Source organism: Mus caroli, unplaced genomic scaffold, assembly GCF_978045245.1.
Source record: "Mus caroli unplaced genomic scaffold, Mus_caroli_1 scaffold_14, whole genome shotgun sequence".
Lineage (NCBI taxonomy): Eukaryota > Metazoa > Chordata > Mammalia > Rodentia > Muridae > Mus > Mus caroli.
In genome coordinates, this window is record NW_028227269.1 from 109,093,239 (window position 1) to 109,120,114 (window position 26,876).

General features: G+C 43.4%; 1 protein-coding gene and 1 pseudogene across 3 annotated transcripts in view; one reads left to right on the top strand and one right to left on the bottom strand.

Annotated features, from left to right (window-relative positions):
* The window catches only part of Rcor1 (REST corepressor 1), a 97,912-nt gene that overhangs the window by 21,226 nt on the left and 49,810 nt on the right, over window positions 1-26,876 (top strand). For all 3 annotated transcript variants that reach the window (XR_002379354.3, XR_002379353.3, XM_021179326.3), the window contains exon 3: window positions 19,189-19,272. Coding sequence is in view for 1 of the 3 variants with exons in the window: in XM_021179326.3 (XP_021034985.1) it covers window positions 19,189-19,272 (84 nt within the window). In the remaining 2 variants the exon portion in view is untranslated. The remainder of the gene's footprint in view (window positions 1-19,188; window positions 19,273-26,876) is intronic.
* Window positions 7,316-18,081, bottom strand: LOC110307088 (DNA repair protein SWI5 homolog pseudogene; annotated as a pseudogene).

Genomic DNA, 26,876 nt, shown 5'->3' on the forward strand with positions numbered 1-26,876 from the left:
TTTCATCCATTAGAATAGAGACTTTTTAACTCTGGGTTTGTGTGTGTGCATGACCAGACGTGGCAATGGAGGGTTTCAGTAGCCCAGGTTGACTACAGATTTTGGTCTTCTGAGTCTATGCTAGCCAAATACACTTTACAAAGACCTTATTTAGTCAGCCGTTCATTTATGTGTTCATTTCTAGATACAGGTAGTATCTAATTTTGAATGACGTAGAAACTGGGGAATTTTGAGCAGGCTTTAACCTTTGTAAGCCATAATGGAACTCGCTGTGTATACTGGGCCAGCTTGGAACTCAGTCTACCTGCCACTGGCTCCTAAGCCCTAGGACTAAAGGCATAGACCACCACACCTGGGTCTGTGACACTCTGTGCAAACTGTTAAATGTTAATTTTTTTTTTTTTTCTCGAGACAGGGTTTCTCTGTGTAGCCCTGGCTGTCCTGAAACTCACTCTGTAGACCAGACTGGCCTCGAACTCAGAAATCCGCCTGCCTCTGCCTCCTGAGTGTTGGGATCAAAGGTGTGTGCCACCACGCCCGGCTTGGCTTCTCATATTTTATAAGCCTTTTTGAAGTGACTGTCCATTTTGAAGTGACTCATAAAATCCTGTCTATCCTCTGAGCTGGTGACATGGGCTCAGAGGATAGCTCTAGGGATTTGGCTTCCTCCCCCTGCTCTGAGCTCCTGGGCTGATCTCAGGGCATCAAGCTTCCTTGGGAAGTACTTTACTTGTCGAATCAACTTACCAGGCCCATCTTTCTTTTTTCCTTCTTTGGTCTGGGGATGGAACCATTCTCTGCCTTCTCAGGGTAGTGCCTACAGTAGAGCGTGTGCTCTGTGCTTGTGTATATTGACAGCATAGTATTTCTTTGGGTAGAACCATAATCTGACCTGACCCCTGACCCCTGACCCTACAGATGAGCATTTTCTGGTTCTATCTAAATCACAAGTCCTGTGCTCACTTGGGTTGACTTTTCTGCAGAGTGGAATTGTTGGATCAGAATTCATATTCCTGAATTCCCTCTGCCAAGGCTCATTGTGATTTTTGCAGCAATTGAAAGTGCTTCCTTCCACTTTTAGAGTAAGTTTAGTCCTTCTAGCTCGTGAATTTAAGCATCGTTGTGTTTGTGGATCGTTGGTTTATTTCTTTTCTGTTTGTGACTTTGGCCTACTTTATTTATTATAAAATCTGTGTGAATTAATGAAGTTGCTGGGCGTGGGAGGGGGGCAGGGGGCTCATGCTTGCAATCCCAGCTATTAAAGCAGAAGCAACAGAATTCCAGGCCAGTGGGGGCCACACTGAGTAACCAGCTCTGTGACATGGCCTGGGCACATGTCTTTCTTTTTTGATGGTGAGATTCTCTATCTGTGTAAAAGTTTTAACTGAAATGTTTTTCTTTTTAACCAAGGTCTCACAGTATTGCCCAGGCTGCCTCATGGGTTGTCCTTGTCATTTAGACTGACTTTTAACTTTCAACCCTCTGATCTTAAAAGTCTCAGCCTTTGCCGTGCTAGCACACACTGTCAATCCAGCTAAAAGTTGCAAATTGTATATAGATGGATTTAACACATTTCTGAATTCTGAGCCATATCTAGTTCTTGTTTATTTGTCTGTCAGGAGACAGGGTTTTTATTTTTTTATTTTATGGAAGTACATTGTCACTGTCTTCAGAAACACCAGAAGAGGGCGTCAGATCCCACTACAGATGGCTGTGAGCCACCATGTGTTTGCTGGGAATTGAGCTCAGGACCTCTGGAAGAGCAGCCAGTTTTCTTAACCACTGAGCCATCTCTCCAGCCCAGAAAGGTTACTTTTTCGAACAGTTTTTGCTCACCAATAATTCCTTTATGTGATTAGTATTTTTACAGCTTATAGAAAAGTTATCTAAGCTGTTATCTAAGGTGGTGGTGCATGCCTTTAATCCCAGCACTTGGGACGCAGAGGCAGAGGCAGGTGAATTTCTGAGTTCAAGGCCAGCCTGGTCTACAGAGTGAGTTCCAGGACAGCCAGGGCTACACAGAGAAACCCTATCTGGAAAAACCAAAAAAAAAAAAAAAAAAAGAAAAGCTATCTAGCCCAAGTGTGGAGAGCAGCACACAGCCTGCATTAAGAGGCAGATGCAGGAGAATTAGATGCTTGAGGCTGGGTGGGCCACACAGGATCCTATCAAATTTAAAAAAAAAATTCAACAATGTAAAATCCTCCTGTTCATTTGTTTTCTATGGCTGCTTTGGCAGAACTTTGGTTTTTTTTGTTTTGTTTTTTTGTGTTTTGGGGGTTTTGTTTGTTTGTTTGTTTGTTTTTAGAGTTCTAATCTTTTTGTTTTTCTTTTTTGAAACAGGGAACTCTGTAGACCAGGCTGGCCTCAAACTCAGAGATCTACCTGCCTCTGCCTCTTGAGTCTTGGGTTCTTTTAGTTAATTAATTAATTAAGTTAATTAACCACTTGGCTAGTTCTTTTAATTTTAAGCACCAGAAATAAATATTTAAGCTTACAGTTGTCTTTTCCAAAATTTGGATTATACACTTCTTTTTCCTTAAATGTCAGTACTTAAAAAAAAGAGGAGTTTACAAAGCCAATAAAACCATTTAGCTTTCTTCCAGATTACAGATTTACAATGTAAAGCAGTTTCTACCTTGTTTTCAAGTTATTTTGACAAATTTGTTAGGTCATAAATACCAAGAAATCTGTGACTAGTTCTGGGAGTGGAACACAAGCAGAGAGTCTGAGGTCACTGTCAGTGCAGGCAGAGGCGTCTCTGCTGAAGCTGGGCCATGGCAGGGTTAAGGAGATCACAGTGGAAGGGTTTTTAGAATTTGTGGGTTCTAATGGGAGAGCAGTGGACAGTATTTTTACCTTTGGAGCGTTGCTTTCTACCCAAGCTGATTTATGATTCTCTTGGGATTCTTTTCCTGATTCATACAGCTGCCCCAGCTCTGTTCATGACTGTATCCATGGGAACAGAAGTAGGATAACATAAGTTTATAACCTGTTGCTAGGCAGATGTAGCTTGCAATATATTAAAATGTTCTCATTAAAAAGCATTTGAAAGTCTGGGGTATGGTGGAGAGCTTGCCTAGCATAGTGTTTGGCTTTTGTCCTTAGTACTGCAGAAAAATAAGTGAGTGAGTGGATGGATGGATGGAAGGATGGATGGGTGGATGGATGGATGGATGGATGGATGGATGGGTGGATGGGTGGGTGGATGGGTGGATGGATGGATGGATGGATAGATGGGTGGATGGATGGATGGATGGGTGGATGGATGGGTGGATGGATGGATGGGTGGGTGGATGGGTGGATGGATGGATGGATGGGTGGATGGATGGATGGGTGGATGGATGGGTGGATGGGTGGGTGGATGGATGGATGGATGGATGGATGGGTGGATGGATAGATGGGTGGATGGATGGATGGATGGATGGGTGGGTGGATGGATGGATGGGTGGATGGATGGATGGGTGGATGGATGGATGGGTGGATGGATAGATGGGTGGATGGATGGATGGGTGGATGGATGGGTGGATGGATGGGTGGATGGATGGATGGATGGGTGGATGGATGGGTGGGTGGATGGATGGGTGGATGGATAGATGGGTGGATGGATGGATGGGTGGATGGATGGATGGGTGGATGGATGGATGGATGGGTGGATGGATGGGTGAATGGATGGATGGGTGGATGGATGGATGGGTAGATGAATGGATGGGTGGATGGATGGATGGATAAATGGGTGGATGGGTGGATGGATGGGTGGATGGATGGGTGGTAGAAGAGGCAAAGTATTTGCCTTTAGTAGGGGAGGTAAGCAGGGTAGTTTAAAATTACAACTCCAAGATTATGAACTCTTCTGTGGTAGAAATGGCTAGTCTTGTTTAGGCTCTAGTCTTACTTGCAGTAATTGATTAAATGTTTGAAATAGAAGGGAAATAATTGAAATAATTTTCAGGAAGAGTGGAGGAATAGCAGATCTGAAAGAGGGGGAAGGAGAAGCTCTGCATGGAAGCCTGAGAAATAGAGGGAAAAAGTCTGCCTAAGGGCCTTAGTGGATCACTGACTGAAGTCGGTAAGAAAGCCGTGATTTCTGGATTCTGCCCTTACTGTAGCAGTGAAAGATCCACGCCTTGAACCAAAGAGACGGACATTAGATTTACTCGAAAGATAATTGCATAGGCAAGGCAGGACACAGGCAGGTGGGCGTATGAATGTGCTTTGCTGCGTATGGCATGATAGCCTTGAACTAGAGGGTATCCTGCAGCTCAGCCTTCCGAGTGCTAAGAGTTGTGGTGTGGACTGCCATGCCTGGCTGAGAAGGAATGTTTGTATTTATTAATTAATGTAATAGGCTTTATGTTCAGTTTAATGGCTTCTTTTCTGCCATTTATTGGCCGATTGCTTTTGTTTGTCACGGTTTCACTGTGTAGCTCTGGCTGGCCTGCAGCCCTATGTCTGTAGACCACACTACTCTCCTGGGTGCTGGCATTCAGAGTGTTTGTGCAGCTTGCTTGCTTTTTTTGAGAAATGGGCCTTGAACTTGCATTGCTGCCTCAGTTTGCTGCTGACTGGAGTCTGGCATGTGTCCCCACGGCTGCTCTGCTATTATTGATTTGTTCCTCCTGTTCGTGCACTCATGGCTTCCCAGTTCATTCAGTAGTGATGTCTGGGTCATAACCTCTGTGGCTTTTATGATTCATTTTTATTTCATGTATGTATGTATGTATGTATGTAGTATGTATGTTTGTTTGTTTGTTTTTGGTTTTTTGAGACAGGGTTTCTCTGTATCCCTGGCTGTCCTGGAACTCACTCTGTAGACCAGGCTGGCCTCAAACTCAGAAATCCACCTGCCTTTGCCTCTGCCTCTCAAATGCTGGGATTAAAGACGTCCACCACCACTGCCCGGCTTTCATGTATGTTTTGCTTGCATGTATTAATATGTCCATCATGTGCATGCTTGGCGATCACAGAGGTCAGAAGATGGGATTGGATCCCCTAGAACTAGAGTTACAGATGGTTGAGAACCACCACGTGGGTACTGAGAACTGATCCTAGGTCCTCTGCAAGAACAAGTGCTCTTAACCACTGAGCCATCTCTGCTGCTCCAGTAACTATTGGTTTTTATTTGGCGCCCACATTACTCCAAATGTGACCCTTGAAGATAACATCCTTTTCAGAAGTTATGCTTCAGGTTTTGCATGCGTCATTGCTTGTTAGTATATTTATCTTATGTTTTCCTGTGCATTCCTGATATCAGTTATTTCTGTAAGGAGCAGTCATTTCTTTTAGTGGAGATGAGTGACTAGAGAAACCAAGATCTGTCGAGCATGGCGGCGCACGCCTTTAATCCCAGCACTCGGGAGGCAGAGGCAGGCAGATTTCTGAGTTCAAGGCCAGCCTGGTCTACAAAGTGAGTTCCAGGACAGCAAGGGCTAAACAGAGAAACCCTGTCTCGAAAAACTAAAAAAAAAAAAAGAAAAAGAACTGAAGATCTGAGCATCAGATAGGAACATATGTTGTAAGGGTATTGATGGTCCATCTCTCTCAAGGCAGAACCTGTAAGGAGTATGTGCACACGCCCAGTCATCTTATACACTTAGAAGCTGCGAGTCCGTACCATGCTGCTGTCTTGATTCAGAGCCTTAGTGTTTATGAACTGCCTTCTCTGTTGATTTGTAGCTCCCGCCTCTGCTTCTCTCTTTACATTAAAAATAGAAAGATCTATCTGAGCGCATTGAGTGCAGTGCCTGCAGAGGTCTGGGGTCAGATCCCTAGGAGCTGCAAGCCAGCTGGGTGGGTGCTGGGAATTGAACTCAGGAGCCTCAAGAGAGCAGTATGTCCTCCTAACCACTGAGCCATCTCTAGCCCACCTTCTGTAGTTCTCATTTGTTTTGTTTGGTTTTTGTTGAGTTGGTTTTTGTTGTTTTGTTTTAATCTCCTGTAAGCAGCCTGGCTTCAAACTCAGCATGTATCTTTGGCCTTGAACTCTTGATCCTCTCACTTCTCTCCAGCTCTCTGATGGCATGTCGACAGGCAGGAGCCACCAAGCCTGGCTATTTATTTATCCCTAATAGACTTACTTACTTGGTTTCTCAAAACTTGCTTTGGATATGGGATTCAGGAGCGGGATGAAAGGAAAGAGAATTCCTAGGCTAATGAGAGTGCACTAGTTATGCAGACAGCTACCAGCCAGTCCCCATGGGTGAGTGAGTAAATCCAGATGCTGATGTGAATTTGGGGATAAGAAAACAAAAAACCAAACAAGCAAAAAAAAAAAAAAGTAATTGTAATTACAGGTAAAACATTTTGTAAAAATAGACATGACACCATGGTATGTGGTATGACTCAGCTATATAATATTCACAGGGTTAAATGCATTGGAAACTGTGGGCTGATCAGAGGGGGTTAAGGTTAAAAAAGCCAAATCCTCTTTCTCTATAACACATAGAGGCAGATAGAATTGAAATTTTTGTTTGTTTTTGTTTTCTTTTTAAAGATTTACTTATTTATTTTATGTGTATGAGTACACTGTAGCTGTACAGATGGTTGTAAGCCATCATATGATTGCTGGGAATTGAACTCAGGACCTCTGCTCACTCGGCCCCGCTCACTCCAGTCCACAGATTGATTATTATATGTAAGTACACTGTAGGTGTCAGATCTTATTACGGATGGTTGTGAGCCACCATGTGGTTGCTGGGATTTGAACTCAGGACCGTCAAAAGAGCAGTCAGTGCTCTTACCTGCTGAGCCATCTCACCAGCCTGTTGTTGTTTTCTTCTTTTCTTTTCTTTTCTTGTTTTTGTTTTTGTTTTTTGAGACAGGGTTTTTCTGTATAGCCCTGGCTGTCCTGGAACTCACTTTGTAGACCAGGCTGGCCTCAAACTCAGAAATCCGCCTGCCTCTGTTGTTTTTTTCAAAACAGGGTTTATCTATGCAGCCCTGGCTGTCTGTCCTAGAACTAGATCAGAATGGCCTCCAACTCAGACATCTGGTTGTCTCTCCCTTCTGAGTGCTGGGCCTGAAGGCATGCATCACCACTGCCCAGCATAGAACTGAATTTTTTTTTTTTGGCTGCCCATATGTTTATTAACAAAGGGGACAACCACACACACACACCCCACAAGTATGTTTAGGAACCTTAACCTTGACAATACCCACCCTCCCAATACCCCTCTTCTCTAGGACCCTTCCCAAACTTTGGGGGCCTTCTAGCATCTTTTTAAATCTGAAAACCACATGAATATGCTGTCTCGACTCTGCCTTTTATGCCCCTATCCTCCTGTCCCTGTGTAGATGAAAATCTCTAGGAAGCTGCTCAGTCATTCAGGTTTAGATCAAAATGTGCATATAACTCCTTGCCTTGTGTCACAGCCAGCTTCCCCAGCAGCATCTGTGAGCCATCCTTGATGTCATTGTACTCATGGAGGAAGGAGATTGCTGCTGTAGTTCAATCACACGGTAGCCCTCTGCTATTAACTGAGAGATCTCCTTGTCCAGCACATCTTGCTTCTCCTTCAGTTTCTGAACGTCAGAGCTCAAGGTCTCCTCGTTGGCATCATCACTGTCATCAATCATGGGGAATGGCCGTTGCGGTGATCCGTAGCCCCCACGATAAAGTCGGCTGAATTCTGACTCACCCCTCCTGAACCCTAAGGTCCAGGGCATCCGGAACGGGGTGGGCTTAAACTCTGAAGGGTCCAGGGTTGGGGTTAAAGGCTGCTTCAGGGAACTAGAAATTGACAATGACGGAGACCACCAACCGCCCCACCAGAACTGAAACTTTTAAAAAAGCAGTTTGAGCATGTTGTTAGAAGCTGATAGAATAGAATATGGTTCTTTGCCCAGAAATAATACCTGGCTCAGAAATAATTGCTGGGTTTGGCAAGGAGCATTAACTTATAATAGAATCCAGATACCTGCTGGGCAGTGGTGACACACGCCTTTGATCCTAGCAGAGTCAAGCAGATCTGAGTTTGAGGCCAGCCTGGTCTACAGAGTGAGTTCCAGGACAGCCAGGACCACACAAAGAAACCCTGTCTTGAACAACAAACAAACAAACAAACAACTGTTGATCCCTATTTGAGAGTAGGTGTCACTGTTGTTTAGGCTGGCCTTATTCATTCTGTAGCCCAGGGAAACTTTAAATTTAGGATTTTGCTGCCTTAGACTCAGACTGGGATTATAGCTCTGCACCACCACCAAGCACAGCTTCAGGAAACAGAGGCAGGTGGATTTCTGAGTTTGAGGCCAGCCTGATGATCTACAGAGTGAGTTACAGAACAGCCAGGGCTACACAGAGAAGCTGTCTCGTGAAGAAAAAAAATACCTTTGTGTTGAATTGGTCAGAATAAGTAGGAGTTAACTCAAGGCCTTTAGAATGCTAGACCGAGAGCCTGCCAACCTTACTCTGGCCCCTCTTCTTTGGTTTTGTTTGTTTGTTTGTTTGAGATAATGTCTTCCGAATGACCTTGAACTTATAATTCTCCTGCCTGCAATCCAAGTTGTGTGTACGTGTGTGTGTGTGTGTGTGTGTGAGAGAGAGAGAGAGAGAGAGAGAGAGAGAACTTCTATGTAGCTCAAGCTTATCATCTCAAGCACAGTGCTCATGCCTCAGTTTCTCTAGTTTGCAGTCACATTGATGTGGTTTTCTCCTTAGTTTTATAAACCCCAGGACAGTGGACATTTGTGAAAATGGTTTCTGATATTGTATGTTGAGTGGTATATGTTAGACACATGGCAGAGAGAGGATGTTGCATGTGTGTCCACCGTTGGATGGAAGCTTTTAGGTGACTTCTGATCTCATATTTAAGGTCTCTTGCCCCCTCTCCTATTTAGTGTGGGTGTGTTGGTGTGGACATGTGTGTGATCAGAGTGTGGGTGTGTTGGTGGTGTGCACATGTGTGTGATCAGAGGACAAGCTTCAGAGTCCGTTCTCTCCTTCTACCAGGTTAGCCCTGGTGTTGATCTCAGGTTGTCAGTCTAGATGGCAAGTGCCTTTATCCTTGTTCCCCCATGTGTCTGTCTGTCTGTCTGTCTCTCTCATATACACACACACCCCACACACTTTGCCCCGCCCCCATCTTGTTAGGTTTATTATGACCCAAGTGGTTTTTAAAAAATTTATTTATTTATTTTATGTAGGTGTGTACATTGTAGATGTCTTCAGACACACCAGAAGAGGACATTATTGGATCCCATCACAGATGTTTGTGAGCCACCATGTGGTTGCTGGAAATTGAACTCTGGACGGCTGGAAGAATAGCCAGTGCTCTTAACCACTGAGCCATCTCTCCAACCCCATGACCCAGTGTTTTAATCTTAATTTAAGACTAACCTCAGCTTGGAGCCAATCTATAATACTTTTATTTACTATTCTCTTGTGTGTACGTGTGTGTGTGTGTAAGTGGGGTTGCACATGTGTCACAGCATGTATGCGCGTGTCCCTGTGTGTACGTGTGTGTGTGTGTGTGTGTGTAAGCGGGGTTGCACATGTGTCACAGCATGCATGCGCGTGTCCCTGTGTGTACGTGTGTGTGTGTGTAAGCGGGGTTGCACATGTGTCACAGCATGCATGCGCGTGTCCCTGTGTGTACGTGTGTGTGTGTGTAAGCGGGGTTGCACATGTGTCACAGCATGCATGCGCGTGTCCCTGTGTGTACGTGTGTGTGTGTGTAAGCGGGGTTGCACATGTGTCACAGCATGCATGCGCGTGTCCCTGTGTGTACGTGTGTGTGTGTGTAAGCGGGGTTGCACATGTGTCACAGCATGTATGCGCGTGTCCCTGTGTGTACGTGTGTGTGTGTGTAAGCGGGGTTGCACATGTGTCACAACATGCATGCGCGTGTCCCTGTGTGTACGTGTGTGTGTATGTAAGTGGGGTTGCACGTGTGTCACAGCGTGCATGCGCGTGTCCCTGTGTGTACGTGTGTGTGTATGTAAGTGGGGTTGCACGTGTGTCACAGCGTGCATGCGCATGTCAGGGGACATTTGGTAGTCTGTTCTCTCCTTCCACCACGGGCTTAAGTGTGGATGGAACTTTCATTTGAGAAAGTAGATGTGTTTTCTCTGTGGTGGTGAGAGATTGACAGCATTGGCTCTGTTCCATTGTCAGTGTGATTTTAGGGAGCATGCTCTTTAAGAGATCACAGGCCATTTTATCCTTTTAGCTTCAAGTCTAGTATCAAGAGTAAATGCCTCTTTAATATTACACAGTTTGAGTAAATTTAAATTGCAGTGTTCTAAGTTTCCCTTTTTTTTTTTTTAAGATTTATTTATTATTGCATCTAAGTACACTGTAGCTGTCTTCAGACACACCAGGAGAGGGAGTCAGATCTCATTACAGATGGTTGTGAGCCACCATGTGGTTGCTGGGATTTGAACTCAGGACCTTCAGAAGAGCAGTCAGTGCTCTTATCCTTTGAGCCATCTCTCCAGCCCCCTAAGTTTCCCTTTTATTTTAAGAGGACAGAGGGCTGGATTGCAGCTCAGTGATAGCAGGTACCAGGCCTTGGGTTCCATTGCTAGTATCCCTCCTGCCTCCCTATCCCTAAAAAGAATACAGCAATGTAGAGACTGGGGCGTAGGGAGGAGCTAACATAGTGCTCATAAGTGGATTAGTTACAGAAAAGTCATTGTTAGGATGCAGGGCTACACGGGTCTGACACAGCGGGATGCTGTTTATTCTGATGTAGAGAGACTCTTGCGTCACGCATGCTGTCATTGCTCCTTAACAGCCTAAGACTCAGAGGAAAGAAAATAGATTCTCCTTAGGAAAAGGAAACATGCAAGCCCCATGTAGCCAGTAACCCAGTGTGAGGAATGGGAAGTGATAGGACTTCATGTTCTAGGCCAGCTTGGCCTTCATAGTAGCTAGACCTGGTCTCAAAATAAAATAATTGAGCAACATAATTTATTAAGTGTTTGGGAAAGGCTGAGCACTGCTGCTCTTTCAGAAGTCCAGGTTCTGCTTTTTAGTACCCACATGGCACCTGAGTGTTTTAATCTTAGTTTAAGACTAACTTTAAATTTACTATTCTCTTGTGTGTGCAGTGTGTCTTTTTCTGGTCTGCTCAAGCAGCAGGCCCACGTGGTACACAAACACAGACAAGCAGAGCACCATGCACACAGGATAATTGAAAAGGATGCTTTGGGGAGAAGCACAGGTTGGGTTGAGGGGAGCATTTCTGTTATCAGAGGGCAGTGCAGTGACAGGTACTGAGCAGGCCCATCTGTAGGTGCAGGTAAGCTGGCGTGTTAGTAATGTCCGTCTGCTCTCTCCCCGGACACCAGATCATGTCTCCCGGTAAAGGCTCTCAGGAGGGAGCCAGATGACCTTGCCTTTTCCTTCTCGCTTTGCAGTTGCAGGTGAGGCCTGCTCTGCTTACAGCGCAGACTCCGGGTGGCTTTGAGTTACAGTTAGACTCTTACCAGTTCCTTCCTGTCACAAGGCACAGAGCAGAGGTCACATGTTCTACTCCCCTACTTTTGTTTCTTTGATTTAAAGGGAGCTGACAGAACTACAGGGTCTGTCTCTTCCTCAGGATCCCCGTCACACTGTCTGTGATGGGTGTCCCTCCCAGGGAAGGATGCTTGGTAATGAAAGGCTTACTTTCCCACTTCAGATGGTGATGCTGCAACTCTCCGTGGAGAGCTCGTGTGGAGGCTTAACTTCACCTCAGCTTCCTCTCCACGTTTTTATACCGTCATGAATGGGCACCTACTTCCAGCAGGCCCTGAGTTGTTATTGCTAGGGATGGCTCTTGAGTGTGAGGTCTGCCATGTGTCTAACATATACCACTCAACATACAATATCAGAAACCATTTTCACAAATGTCCACTGTCCTGGGGTTTATAAAACTAAGGAGAAAACCACATCAATGTGACTGCAAACTAGAGAAACTGAGGCATGAGCACTGTGCTTGAGATGATAAGCTTGAGCTACATAGAAGTTCTCTCTCTCTCTCTCTCTCTCTCTCTCACACACACACACACACACACACACACACGTACACACAACTTGGATTGCAGGCAGGAGAATTATAAGTTCAAGGTCATTCGGAAGACATTATCTCAAACAAACAAACAAACAAAACCAAAGAAGAGGGGCCAGAGTAAGGTAAGTGACAGTATCTGGTTTTGAGATTAAAAGAGTCAGAATGCTGGTGATGGTCAAACTGGAGGAAAAGTTTTGTCTAAACACGTTGAGTTGGAGATACTTTGAGTGGCTGTTGAATTATTGTGCTATGCAGTTAAATACTCCAAAGCTATTAACAGAAATGGTTGAAGAAATCTCAAGTGTAAATGTGGTGTGGAAAGAATAATTGCTACCAGGTTAAAAAGAAGTACCCTCAGAAAAAGCATGTCTAACCCTGGAAGCTGTGTCCAATAAAAAAAAGAGCAGAACAAAGCAAGCAAAAGTCAATTGAAATTGTCTCGGGGTGACTGAGGTTTCAGTCATGCAGCCCAGGCTAGCCTTAAACATTCTGTGTAGCTAAGGAGACCTTCAGCTTCTGACCTTAACTGAGGTTATCACTCAGTTCAGGCTATGACAGGGACTGAACCTGGGGAATCCATGCTACCCACTCAGCTCTATCCTGCCTAACGTTTACCCCCCTTTCCTTAAGGATAAGGGCTCGCTGTAACCTCACTGGCTTTGGACTTAGAATTCCCTGCCGTAGCCGCCTGAGAGCTACTCTGATAACAGATCTGAGCTCCCACACTGAGCTAACTAGATTCCTTCCTTCCTTCCTTCCTTCCTTCCTTCCTTCCTTCCTTCCTTCCTTCCTTCCTTTCCTCCTTCCTTCTTTCCTTCCTTCCTGACCAACTGTGACTTTCTTTCTTTGTTTTCTGTTTTAATCCTCCTCCCCCCAACTTTCCTTGCCTTTTGGTTTCCTTGGTTTATATATTAAGATGATTATAGTTAGAAAACCTTGAGTATGTTGGTCCAGTTTCTAGTGTGGGCAGCAGATCAGGAACCTGCTGCATGGACGCCCTTAAGAGAAAAAGCTCCGTCATGGAGCGAGCTGCATTTCAGGGACCTGAGTTGTCCCTGATGCTGCTCCTCCACACAGTGCCCCGACTTGTCAGTGTGGTAGAGTGGCGGAGGGGAAACGGGACTTTTTACTGGCCAGCTACCCATACTCATCAATTTATGAAACACTGGCCTGCCCGATACTAGAGGTACCCATGTCCCAAGGACTGGATTTAACAATGGAGGCAGAAAAAAATTGGTATCATTTATGAGGTTGCTAAACATGCCAGTATGATTTCTGATCATCATACACCTGGATGGAGTTTACATCATGCTTATTGTTTTTTTTGTTTTTTTTTTTTTTTTTAAAGATTTATTTATTATTTATTGTATGTAAGTACACTGTAGCTGTCTTCAGACACTCCAGAAGAGGGAGCCAGATCTCGTTACGGATGGTTGTGAGCCACCATGTGGTTGCTGGGATTTGAACTCTGGACCTTCGGAAGAGCAGTCGGGTGCTCTTACCCACTGAGCCATCTCACCAGCCCTTATTGTTCTTTGTAGACAGCAGCCTTTGCCCTTATACAAATGGCTTATGATGAAGTCTGAACTGGGATAGGGAATGGCCCAATGTTAGGTGAACACTGAGGGGCCATATAGATTGTTAGGCTGGGCTGGGAGGGAATCAGATACAAAAGAAAAAGAAAAGGTCTGTCTTAGTAGTGGGTGGTCACAAACCATGGGAAGGAATTGGCAAGAAGAATGGATTGCAGTGGGAGAGACGCCCCGGGGCCTGAGTGGAGATGGACTGGCATAGTTGAAGGGCCTTGTATACCTAAATGCACAGGGCGATGACAGTGAGATCTCCTGAACTTTTACTTAGCTTTTTAGTGTAGTTGAGGATTTACAGTTAGAAAGGTCGTATGGAAAGTCTCTGGGCCCACACACCCAGTTTCCCTTCATAAGGAAGCACTGGGCTCAGGTTTTGTCCTCTTAGGATCTTGTTGGTGATGACAATTCTGTAGCCCTTGTTTCTTTTAGATGACACCGCTGATTGAGGCACACTGATGAGAAGTTTCATAGGGTGTTTGGGGCTGCTGCCCTTTCCCATCATGACTAGATTGAGGTCATGGCTTTGAGGGAAGAAGCCACAGAAGAAAAGTGTCACCCTTTTTCCTTAAAGACAAAATGTAGAAGTACTGTGAATACATTGTATTGTGTGTCTGTGTCTGTGTCTGTGTGTCTGTCTGTCTGTGCGTGCATGGGTGCAATGCCCAAGGTCAGAAAAGGACCTCAGATCCTCTTTAACTGGAGTTAGAGATGGTTGTGAACCATGTGGGCATTGGGAACTAAACTCGGGTCCTCTGGAAAAGCAGCCAGGTTTGTTCCTATCCAGTGGCCCACTGTTTTTTTTTTTTTTTAGCATGACCCCAGCCTATTCTGAGGCTGAAGCGGGTTTGTTTTTTACCAGTCTACTTTTAAACATTTTAACTACATGCAAGTAATAAGGTCAGTTCTAAGTCAAGGAACAAGCAAGACAATAAACAAAGCCCTATGATCAGCTTTTCTAGGGGCTGATCAGGATGACCAGGGTATATGAGCCCACTTTTCTGTCCTAGCCCAAAGTCATGCTCCTGCCTGAGCTTGCTTCTGTGCCCTGGCCCAGTGTCACATTCCCAGTGGCCCACTTCTTTTCCTAGGAATTTATTGACCTTTTACATTTTTAAAATCAAATTTTAGTATTGTCTTTAAGTTTTATACTTTTAAAATATGTATGTTATAGTTTTTCGTGTGGCTTCAGTTTTCCTATCCACTTTACTTTTTCAATACTTTTAAGTGGTGGTAAAAACCATCTTATGGATATATGTAATAAGCTTTGTGTTTCCATTTGGTTAATAGACATTTGAGATCATTTTTGCTTCTTGACAGTTGGGTGTAATGGTGCTATGACTATGCACAATATTACACAGACTTAGGGGAAACATCTATCCACAAAATAACAATGAAGGGAATTTTTTTAGATGAATACATAATAATTTGATAATTATATTGTGAGGAAAGATACTAGGAAAATATTGAAAGTGTTTTCTGTAGAAAACTTTATATATATGATGAAAATGTGCAGTTCATACTGCAGTAGTTTTGAATCTGGGTGAAGTGATTGAGACGCTGTTTGCTGTGATGTCACAGAATACATATAGCATGGGCAAACACTACAGAAACCCCTACACTCCATTATGTTTGAATTTTAATTGTTTTCTGGCTATTATGTGTTCAGAAACCTTTTTATGTTGCTAAATTTTTAAGAAGTTGGAAAGTGAATATTTGTATGCATCCTAGTTCCCAGTGGTTGTCAATGAGCTGCTTTTATTTATTTATCTATCTATTTATTTATTTATTTATTATATGTAAGTACACTCTAGCTGTCTTCAGACACTCCAGAAGAGGGCATCAGATCTCATTAAATGGTTGTGAGCCACCATGTGGTTGCTGGGATTTGAACTCAGGACCTTTGGAAGAGCAGTCATTGAGTGCTCTTAACCACTGAGCCATCTCTCCAGCCCATGGATAAGCAGCTGCTGCTGCTGCTGCTCCTCCTCCTCCTCCTCCTTCTCCTTCTTCTTTTCCTATTTAAAATGTTTTAATGTAACTTACAAACTGAGCTGGAGTCCTTTAGCATGATTGTGTCCAGTTCTGCTATGCTCGCCCACTTGTTCCATCTCACTGCCTAAAGCTATGGTTTTTACAGTTTTGTGTGTTTGTGTGTAATGTGCTTTGAACACATATTCATGTTAATTTACATAACTAACCTAGAACTTCTTGTCCACTCAACAACGCAACAGTGCAGAGGGACAGTTCATTCTTTTGGTTCTTTCTTTCTTTCTTTCTTTCTTTCTTTCTTTCTTTCTTTCTTTCTTTCTTTCTTTTACTGTGAAGGAGTTTTCTTTTTTTTTTTTTTTCTCATGAATTTCTTTTATTGGATATTTTATTTACATTTCAAATGTTAATCTCCTTTCTCACCTCCCTAACCCCCTATCCCATCCTCCCTCCCCCTGCTTCTGTGAGGGTGTCCATCCACCCACCTACCCACTCCCACCTCCCCGCTCTCAGTCCCCTACACTGGAGCATCTATCGAGCCTTTATAGGACCAAGGACCTCTCCTCCCATTGATGCCTGACAAGGCCATCCTCTGCAAGAGGCATGTGTACTCCTTTGTTGATGGCTTAGTCCCTGGGAGCTCTTGGGGGAATTGGTTGGTTGGTATTGATATTCTTCCTGTGGGGTTGCAATCCCCTTCAACTTCTTCAGTCTTTTCCCTAACTCCTATATTGGGTACCCTATCCTCAGTCCAATGGTTGGCTGTGAGCATCTGTCTCTGTATTTGTAAGACTCTGGCAGGGCCTCTCAGGAGACAGCCATTTCAGGCTCCTTTCAGCAATCATTTCTTGATATCCACAATAGTGTCTGGGTTATGAATAATCTTCTTTATTCCTTTTTTTTTTTAACGTGTATGAATGTGTCTGTGTACCACATGTATGTCTTTCTTGTGCCCATGGAAGCCAGGACTCACATCTCTTATAATTGGAGTTGTAGAGGATTATGAGCTACCCTGTGGGTGCTGGGAATCAAGCCCAGGTCTTCTACAAGAGCAGGGAGTGCCCTTGACTACCGAGCCGGCAAAGCCTTTTCTGTTGGAGTTTTGCTGTTGTTGTTTGTTTTTTTGTTTTTTGGGTTTTGTTTTGTTTTGGGTTTTTTTGAGACAATTTTTTTTCTCTGTGTAGCCTTGGCTGTCCTGGAACTCACTCTGTAGATCAAGCTGACCTCAAACTCAGCAATCTGCCTGCCCCTGCCTCCCGGAGTGGTGGGATTAAAGGCGTGTGACACCACTGCCAGACTCAGTTTTTTGTTTTTGTTTGTTTTTTAAATGTGTTAAATGTCTAAATAGTTACTTCACCAAAAAGTACAGATAGCATGTCATGGAAGCTGTCCAGTATTACTGCATATTAGAGAAATTTAAATGAAAGCCCAGCATATGACTATACTAAACACAGAATGTTTCAAATAAAAGGCCTAGGTAAAACTAATCTGATGAGTGAAGAAGTCTGCTGTTTTTGCTGAAGTTAGTGAATTAAGGTTAAAGCCACTCAAAAACAGGCAGTCTTTTAAAAATAATTATATTTACTAAAAGTCTGACCCAGGAAACTCACTTTTCAGGTAAATGGAATTAGCACATGTGCTCAATGAAACCACAGCTGCAGAAGAGCTAAGAGCATTGGCTGCTCTTCCAGAGGGTCTAGCCCACGAGTGCTACAGGGAAGGCTGCTCTCTAAGTGCAGGATGTGTTTGCAGTGTCACATCCACTCGGTCCACAGTTCTAGGGCTTTACAATGTCTTTATTTTATTTTTATTTTTATTTCCAAAGTCCATTTTGAAAGATCCGTTCACCCTCCTTCCCTTCCTCTTGGCTTCTGTTTTCTCTTTCTCTGTAGCTTACATTAATGACAGTTCTTAGTCTTCACTATGTGTCCTTGGCTGGCTCGGAACTCACAGTGTAGACCAGGCTGGCCTAACTCTAAGAGAGCTGCTTCTGCACTTCCCTTCAGCAAGTGCTGGAGTGAGCATGCGCACCACTATGTTCACTTTATAAAGTTCCTGCCATTTACTTTGTTGCTCAGATTTTTCTAGATTTAGCTAGTAGAAGATAGATCCCATTGTTCTTTGGCAGCCTTCTTATTTTCTAGTATAACAAAACATTCTAGGGTCATCTTGTAATCTTGTGAGCCCTAGAATAAGACATTATTCTAAAAGACATATTAGTTATTTTACTGGAAATGTGTTTAGAAGTCTGATCTGAGCGTTAATGTGCTCGGTTTCCCTCTATTGAGGGCTTTCCCGGGCATAAATGGGAAATGTGTGTGCTGATGTGTGTGCCCACGGCTGCAGTTGCTTTGGGAAAGAGCTCCCGTGTGCTGCTGTTAGCAGCAGTCCTGTTCACCTCCGTGGATCCTTTGAAGCCTCCTCGTTTCTCTATTTCCGACTCCTCTTTAGCTGACTTATTTTGAGGTTCATTATGTTCTTTTGTATTTATGAGTTCATTTCTCTTACCGCATGGATAAGATGGGACGATTTGGAGAAACTGATGACTCTCCCTCCAAAGCATTAGTCGTGTTTCATATTGCCGCCGCCCTAAGTCAGAGGTTTCCCTTTCTCCATCCACACTGTCGTCACCAGGCTGGACACTGGCTTTGTAGGGTGGAACCCAGGAGCTTCAGGCTCCTGGTCTATTGGTGTCTCTCCTTGTCCTCCCGCCCTCCCCCCTTTCTGAGAGGCAGGTGAGGGTGGGGAAGGGAAAGACCTCGTCTGTCTTCTCTTGCTTTGGCTAGTTGGGAGGGCGATTGTGGTGATGCTGAGCATTTTGCTTTGAGGTTCTGTTGAGCTGAGAACCTTCCCAGCCCCAGCCTCCCACACGCTGGGATTGTAAGCAAGCATGGCCACACACAACTCCGCTAAATACTTTCTTTGGTGAAACTTTTTTGTTTGAATGTTTGCCTATTCCAAAACTCAGGTTAAAATCTCTGTTGCCAATATATTGGGAGGTGGGACTTTCAAGAGTTGATAAGACACCATGAGAGCTTCACACTCATGAGTTGGTTCAGTGTCTGTATAAAAGAGGCCTGGGCAGGGGGCTGGATCTCTGTTAAGTTTTTGTTGGTGGTGTTGTATGCAGAATTAACTTTTTTTTTAAACTTCTGAATTATATTTAAAAGGCAGTTGGGGTCAAGAGTGGGGTGCACATTTTAATCTCAACACTTGGGAGGCAGAGGCAAGTAGGTTTCTGTGAATTCAAGACCAGTCTGTTTTACCTAGCAAGTTCCAAACCAGTCACTAATACATGAGACCCCCATCTCAACAAAAACAAAATTAAAAAGGTATCTTCAACAATAGATGGCATTCCAGTAATATCTGTAGCATTCCTGTCTCTCCCTCCTGGAGACCCTGTGTCCATGCCCATGCAAAGTCATCTTAAGGGACTTTGTGAATCTCCTAAAATACCATTTTAATTTTATTTATTATTATTGTATGGATGTGAGATGAACAGTAGTGGTGGTGATGTCACAGTCTAAGACTTAGAAGATTAGATAATGGTGGTATTTACTGCTTAATTATAGCTTCTAACTTATAATAAATAATACAATTTTTATTTTCTTTCTACTAAGCCAAACTGGCAAGGCGCAGTCAAGAACGAGACAATCTTGGCATGTTGGTCTGGTCACCTAATCAGAGTCTTTCTGAAGCAAAACGTAAGTCTTTACTGTTTACTGCTCTCTCACGTTTTTAAAGTTTAAAGATTTTCAACCTGTGTTTTCATTATCTTACATTTTCCTTAAATGCGTAGTAATTAGTGTATAACTAAGGACAGTTAATGAGCATAGAAAGGAAATAATGGTTGGAGAGATGGCTCCGCAGTTCAGAGCACTCAGAGAGAACCTGTTTCCAGGGGATCTGATGACCTCTTCACTCACACTCACACACACACACACGCACACACGCACACACACACACACACACACACACACGCACACACACACACACGCACACACGCACACACACACACACACACACACACTCACACACACACACACTCACACTTGCACATAAAATATTTTTTAAAGGAAGGAAGAAATAGCACTGAGCTGTGTAACCCCTTAGCTGGAAATACATCCATTACCCAGGGTTTCACAGTTCTGGCCAGTGCTCGGTCACTAGGCAGCTGCAGCTGCAGCCCAGCTCACAGTTTTTAACAGTGTTACTGCAAATGCCCTGAGTACACTAACCATTGTTTTGGAGGGGGAGGAGAAGCGGCTCTGTTAATGTTATTAACTGTATTTTCTATCTACTCACGTTACCTTTAGGAGTAATTTTGTGTCTGCTGTGCTACTGTAATTCCTTGGTGTTGAAAGTCTTTTGTCATCATAACCAAGAAATAAAACAATTTCTTATGACACATTTTCAGTGGAGTTTATGGATGGATTTGCTAACGGAAATCACATCACAGGTTTTTGTAGTTTGCACATCTGGCCTGGAGCTCGTCCTGTTGCGGTTAATGGCGTGCCCCACTCCACCTGGCCTCAGCATCTCTGACCCTGTGCCTGCTGACAGGCTTTCTGCATAGTTAGGGTTTGGGTTTTTTGTTTGTTTGTTTGTTTGTTTTTGTTCTTCTCTTTGAGTGCACTCAGTGACTTAAGTTGATTCATGTCATTTTGAACACACATTTTTACATAGCATGGGGGAAGGGAACTGAAAAATCTAGGTCCTTATAACTAGAAAAGCTTTGGTTTCCGGAGCCCTGCTGAGCAATTCTGCATTCAGAGAGCCTAGACACTCAGTTAGCATGTCTCCCTTAGTACGGGATGGTTTGACTCTGGCTACTGGGGCTACAAGTATGCCTATAACATCTGCTTAAAAGGTTTAGTTTTAACTTATTTATTTCTGCTTTTCAAGACAGCATTTCTTTGTGTAGCCCAAACTGTCTTGGAACTCACTATGTAGATTAGGTTGACCTGGAACTCACAGAAATCTGCCTGCCTCAGCCTTCTGAATGTTGGGACTAAAGGTGTGCGCCACTACCACCTGGAAGGTTGAGTTTTTAAACAATATTGTGTAAGTTTTCAATTTTACTATTAAGTTTTAATCAATATTAGTTAAAAGTTGAACTTTAAGCCGGGTGTGGTGGCACACGACTTTAATCCTAGCACTTGGGAGGCAGAGGCAGGCGAATTTCTGAGGCCACACTGGTCTACAGGGTGAGTTCCAGGACAGCCAGGGCTACACAGAGAAACCCTGTCTCAAAAAACCAAAGAAACAAAAAACCAAAATAAAAAAAAACTTCTAAAAGTAACAATTTTGTCTACTATTGAATATTTAGAAGACACAGGCTATCTTAGGGTTTTACTGCTGTGAGCAGACATCACGACCAAGGCAACTCTTATAAGGACAGCATTTCATTGGGGCTGGCTTACAGGTTCAGAGGTTCAGTCCATTTTCATCATGACAAGACAAGCATCCAGTCAGGCATGGTGCAGGAGGAGTGGAGGTTCTACATCTTCATCTGAAGGCTGCTAGGAGAAGATGAGCTCCCATGTGGTTAGGAGGAGGTCTCATTGCCCATCCCACAGTGACACACTTCCTCCAACAAGACCATACCCCTAATAGTGCCACTCCCTGGACCAAGCATATTCAAAGCACCACTCTGGAGGGCGAGGGGGAACAGAACAATTTAGCTTTACCTCTACACCAGAACAACTGCTGAGTGTTTTAGAATGTCTCTGTGCATCTGTTTATTATGTGCCCCCTTTTTTGATGGTTCTAAGCATTGAACCAAAGGGGGTTGTATATACACTGGACGAGTGTTCACCAAACAGAGACACAGATATATGCACATACATATATATATATATATATATATATACACATTATATAATATATATCACTATATATGTATATATATATATATATACACACACATACATACATTCATATATATATTCACAAACACACACTACAGACGCTACACACACTACACACACACTCACACACAAACTCTACAAATACTTTTGAGATATAGTTTCACACTGTGGCCCAGAATGAGCTGAAATTCACTGTAGAGCCCAGCCTTCTCTGTGTTACTTGGAAAATTCATTTTGTCTCAGTATTTACAGTAACTTTTTAGCATAATCAGGTATGAATATATTATATTTTATACATTTAAAAAGAGAACAAAATAGGCTGAGAGATGACTCAGATGTTTTCCAGCAGTTTTGGGTTCATTCCAAAATCTATTTTTAAGTTGTGTGCGTGCACACTCACACACACACACACACACACACACACCATCATGTGTTTATGGTTTTTTTTCAGAGCCGAGGATGGAGCCCAGGCCTTGTGCTTGCTAGTAGGCAAGTAGGCAAGTGCTCTACCACTGAGCTAAATCCCCAACCCCGATCATGCATTATGTGCAATGTGTATGTGCAGGTCAGGCCACACAGGCCTCAGGATGACATGGTATCCTCTGCTATTGAAACTACAGATGTTGGTTGTAAGAGTGCAGGGAACCGAACCTGGACCACCCTGTGCAAGAGCACTGAGTGCTCCTGGCCATGGAGTCCTCTCTCCAGCTGTCTTACAGCCACTGGCAGCTTAATGGTGTTTCCATGAACACATATATCATGCATCCCAAAGATGTGTCGACTCCTGTTGCTTAGATCTTATAGCCATCTTCTTACTCACACATCTGTGGTGATGTTGGTGTAAATGTACCTACTATGGTGCCAGTTTTATGAACATGTAACACAGACCGTTACATAGTTTACATGGAGATGATAAAAGATCAGTGGTTATTTTTAAATGTATGCTTTCTCTCAGCAGCTTCACACAGCTCATGGCTGCCATGTCTCTCTCACATTGTTTCCTACTATGCCCAATTTAATATCATGATGCTTTTCTTAATCGTGACCCTTGGAACAATTGGCTGTACCATATATCTCTTTCTGTCATATAGCCCTGTGTGTAGTAGGCTCGTATACCATCTGGGTATGTGAAAATATACTCTGGTGTTTACAGAATGACAGGATAGATTAATGACATACTTAGAGTCTACCTCAAAAACAGAAGAAAAAGCACACGATTGAGTATATTTTTTCAAAGATTTATTTATTTATTTATTTATTTAATGCATGTGAGTACACTGTGCCTACCTTCAGACACACCAGAAGCGTGCTTCAAATTCCATTACAGATGGTTGTGAGCTACCATGTAGTTGCTGGGAATTGAACTCACGACCTCTGGAAGAACAGTCATTGCTCTTAATCACTGAGCCATCTTTCCAGCCATATATATATATATATATATATATATATATATATATATATTTTTTTTTTTTTTTTTTTTTTTTAAGGCTAAATAGAATCCATAGGTTAAGGAGCAAATAAGTAATTTCTTTTCTGTTTTAAAGGGGGAAATGGTTGTGAGGGCAAGTTTTAGGTACACAGCTACATTAAGCAGAAAGCAGAGAATAGCCATGTACACCCAGAGCTTGCCTTGCTATATGAAGACCTTGCACCTTCAGAGTTGGTGCATCTGTGTGGAGCATCACCACCTTCAGAGCGTGTGGGATGCAGAGCCTACTGCTTTCCTCTGACATCTCCAAGTGTGGCTTTAGTCTGCAGGGAAGCTGCCCTGTGGGTGATGGAATGTACCCTACTCCTGGTCCCTAATATGTGCTGTGGAAGAGCTGGGTTAAAATGGGAGTGCCTGAAGCTCTCTTCCATGTGGGGCTGCTTTTGCCCCAATGTGTCCCCCCCATCCACCCTCTACATTTGCTTTTCGGCCACCTCGATAGAATTTGCTTGTCCTTCCTGTCAACAGAGGGAAGTTGCTTTAAGTTTTTACTACAAACATTACTACAGAAACATTCTTTGACCTATTTTTGTGTCTCATCTGCTCAGCTAAAAGTCAGTGCCAAATAATTTTCTAAAGTGGTGAGACTAGTTTACTGTTGCTACCAGAAGAGGATCGAGGGATTTGCTCATGATCCTCTGAGTTACTGCTGGATTTGGGTTACACACTATAGACAGCCTAGCGGGTGTAACACTGCTGCTCATACCCAGGAGTTTTGCTGCTTTTCTTAGGTGTGATAATGACTCTCTGTTTACACTTTTTTTTAAAAAAAAGCATGCATATGTAAGGATGAAATTAACTGAGATATACTTTAAATGTGTCAAATATAATGCAATAACTAGCCAGATTGGATTGCGGACAAAGAATAAAGCACTGTTGAAGAATTTAATTTACTTTTTTATGATTACATAAAAGACATCTCAGTGTTTAAGAGATTAGGCCATAATGTGTAAAAAGTTACTGTCAAATGGGCTTGGGGGAAGTACATTACTTACAGACAAGTTTATTTTCATTATTAAAAGTCATTGATAATCCTTCACCCTACCATATGGATGTTTTCGTTTGGGGAGATTTTGGGGCTCACACATCTTGTGTGTGCATTCTGTGGATACCGTCAAATTAGCTCTGAACCAAGTTCCATTCTCAAATGCTCATGGGTTTTGTGGGGTTTGTTGTTAGTTGTTTTCTAGGCTCCTTCCTGTAGATAACGCGTGAGTAGGCTGAAACACGCTGTGTCCCCCTCTCAGGAAGGACTTCCTTCTTCCCGAAGCGCAGGCTGCCTATACAGGGTGTTTCCTTTGGTGTTTACAGCCATTGTAATTCATTGTTTGAGTTACCTCTCTTTTCACCTGTAAGGAGAATTCCACAAGGGCCCAAATAGCTATAGGGAGTAGCACTAGCCATAAAGTAGACCTAAAATGTCTGTTGGAGGATGAATTCCAATACATACAATAGATAATTTATTATAGACTGTCCTGCTGCAGCCTGTGCTGCAAGCTGTTGAAGAGCCTGTTTCTCTAGCAGTATCCACAGTGTCTGTGCTGAATGAAGAATAACTTCACACAAGGTTGCAGCATTGAAAGTGGTAGGATTTGTAAGTCCCCTTTGCCCCTTCAACATATTCTTAACTTTGTCCCCCGTGCCCAGAAGGATCAGGCAAGAGAGGAAGTGGCTTGGATGAAGCAGGTCAGCTTCCTGTAGTATACAGCTTGCTTCACTGCTAGGCCTACAAATACAGGGTTAGACAGGTAAACCACTCAAGGCACTGGGATTCAGAGATGGAAACAGCTTTCTGATTGCCACTATCCTGCCTGCCTAAGACCTAGTTGAAGGTGGCCTTGAAATGAGTCATTTGTAAGGCAGTCTCTATTCATGAAAAGGAAGTTTGGGGCATGAATGAGAAAAATACATCAGGAGCCTGGCAGTGGTGGTGCACACCTTTAATCCCAATACTTGAAAAGCCTGGTCTATAGAGCTTAGTTTCCTGGTCAGCCAAAGCTACACAGAGAAACCCTGTCTCGAAAAGCCAACAAACAAAAATACAAATATACGTTAGGCACTGAAGGTGTTGCCCAGAGGCAGAAAATTGATTTAACATAGGAAAGGCCTGGATTTGTTTCTCAGGACTGAGAAAAGTAACCTAAAAGGAACTGTGTTCAGTAGGAGAGCACTTGCCTGTCATGGATGGAAGGAACTCCAGGTGTGATTTCTAGCACTGCAAAAAAGAAATGTTGATTTGATAACTGTTTACACTTGCGTATCTTAAATGTTTTCCTAATACTCTATGAAGGACTGACGAAGAGTCTCATTCTTGTTCTGTAGTTGAGCAAAGGAGTTCAACTAGCAGTTTCTTAGGAGAAGCCAAGGCTTCTTTCTTTCCATTCTGCTCAAGATAGATGACGCACTGTCTTATTCTATGCCTCCCTCTACCCTACCCTCCCTATTAAAGTCAGACAGATCTTGAGTCTTTGAATTATTTCGTGCCCAGCCAAGTGCACACAGTTAATAAGGTTGCTGTGAGTGTTCAGCTCCCTGCTTAGGGACAGGTCAGGTAAGTTGATTTGGTATGGAAGAGTTGAAGGGTGTGTGTGTGTGTGTGTGTGTGTGACTATTTTGAGACAGGGTCTCACCATGTACTTCTGGCTGGTATGGAATTCACTGTGAAGTCCAAACTGGCCGCTTAGAGGCTCACCTGCCTCCTGAGGGCAGAGGGTAAAGGTGTGCTCTGGTCTGCTCACTCTTACACTGATATGCAAATGTGAGTTCTGGAAAAGAGGACAGAATTATCCAGTTACAGAGAAGTACACTGAAGACCTGAAGAGAACTTAGCCTCCTGCGCTTGTCTCTTCCATCGTGGTCTCTACTGGATGGCTGGGAATGGGTGTTGCATGCAGTGGGGATAGTAAGAAATAGCATAGTTACCTTATTTCTGACTTGTCTTCTCTCGTTCCTTAAAGATATTCAGGATTCAGATGTTAGCTGTAGTAATGCTTTGTCCACCAGGTGGCAGAACTGTTGTACTTAAATGTTCCTTTTGCTTCTATGTGAGTCTTAGGGATAACTTCTTTCATAATAATAAAAGGAAATGCCATGGTATTTTTTTTTTATCCTACTCCATTGTTCTGGGGCTTGAACCCAGAACCTTGTGCACACCAGGCATAACGCGCTACTGAGCAGCATCTCCAATCTTGTTATTACATTCTTTAGAAATGTTTGGCAGTCTCAATTTTAAGCCATGACAGAAATTACTATAGTGTTTCCTTTGCAGTACCTAGTGCCACTGCAGATCACTGTAGTCTTTTTTTAAGCTCCATTAAGACCATGAGCTTTGTCCTCAACCTGCCCTATGGTCTGAGCCTCCGACTCTTTGTAACCGACTCGGGATGACCGTCTCTGAATCTCTGCAGTGTCTGGGAGGGAGGGTGAGTTGGTTACCATAGCAGCTTTCATCTGTGTTCTTTCTTTTGCAGTTGAATTTGAAACGCTTGCTACTCTAAGGACTTTATTTCATTGGGTTAAAAATATTAACATAGAAACAAACAAAGCGCAAGCCAAGGCATATTTTGTTACTTGCCTTTGGCCTCTATCACATTCCTTTGATCATGCTGTATTTTACTCTGTTCAAGCTACACCAAATAGTGAGTGAGGACCGCAACCCTAAAAAGCCATGGGTTAATACAGTCTGTGTTTTATGATCACAGTGGTGCATATCTGTCACCATCAGAGTTAATATCAGGTGGTTCTCCAGGCTTGTTTGGATATAATTGTCAAGTAAACAGCCCCTGCACTGTGCCGTGGTGGTGGTGATCTCAGAGCAGACGGAGTCTGCCCAGTGCTGATTCTGAGGCGTCTGACCTGCAGGCGGGTGTCAGTGGGAGCAGTCAGTCAGCGACAGGCCTCTCCTCTCCCAAGCGTGAGCACGATGCCCTGGGGACAGAGCCACTGTGCT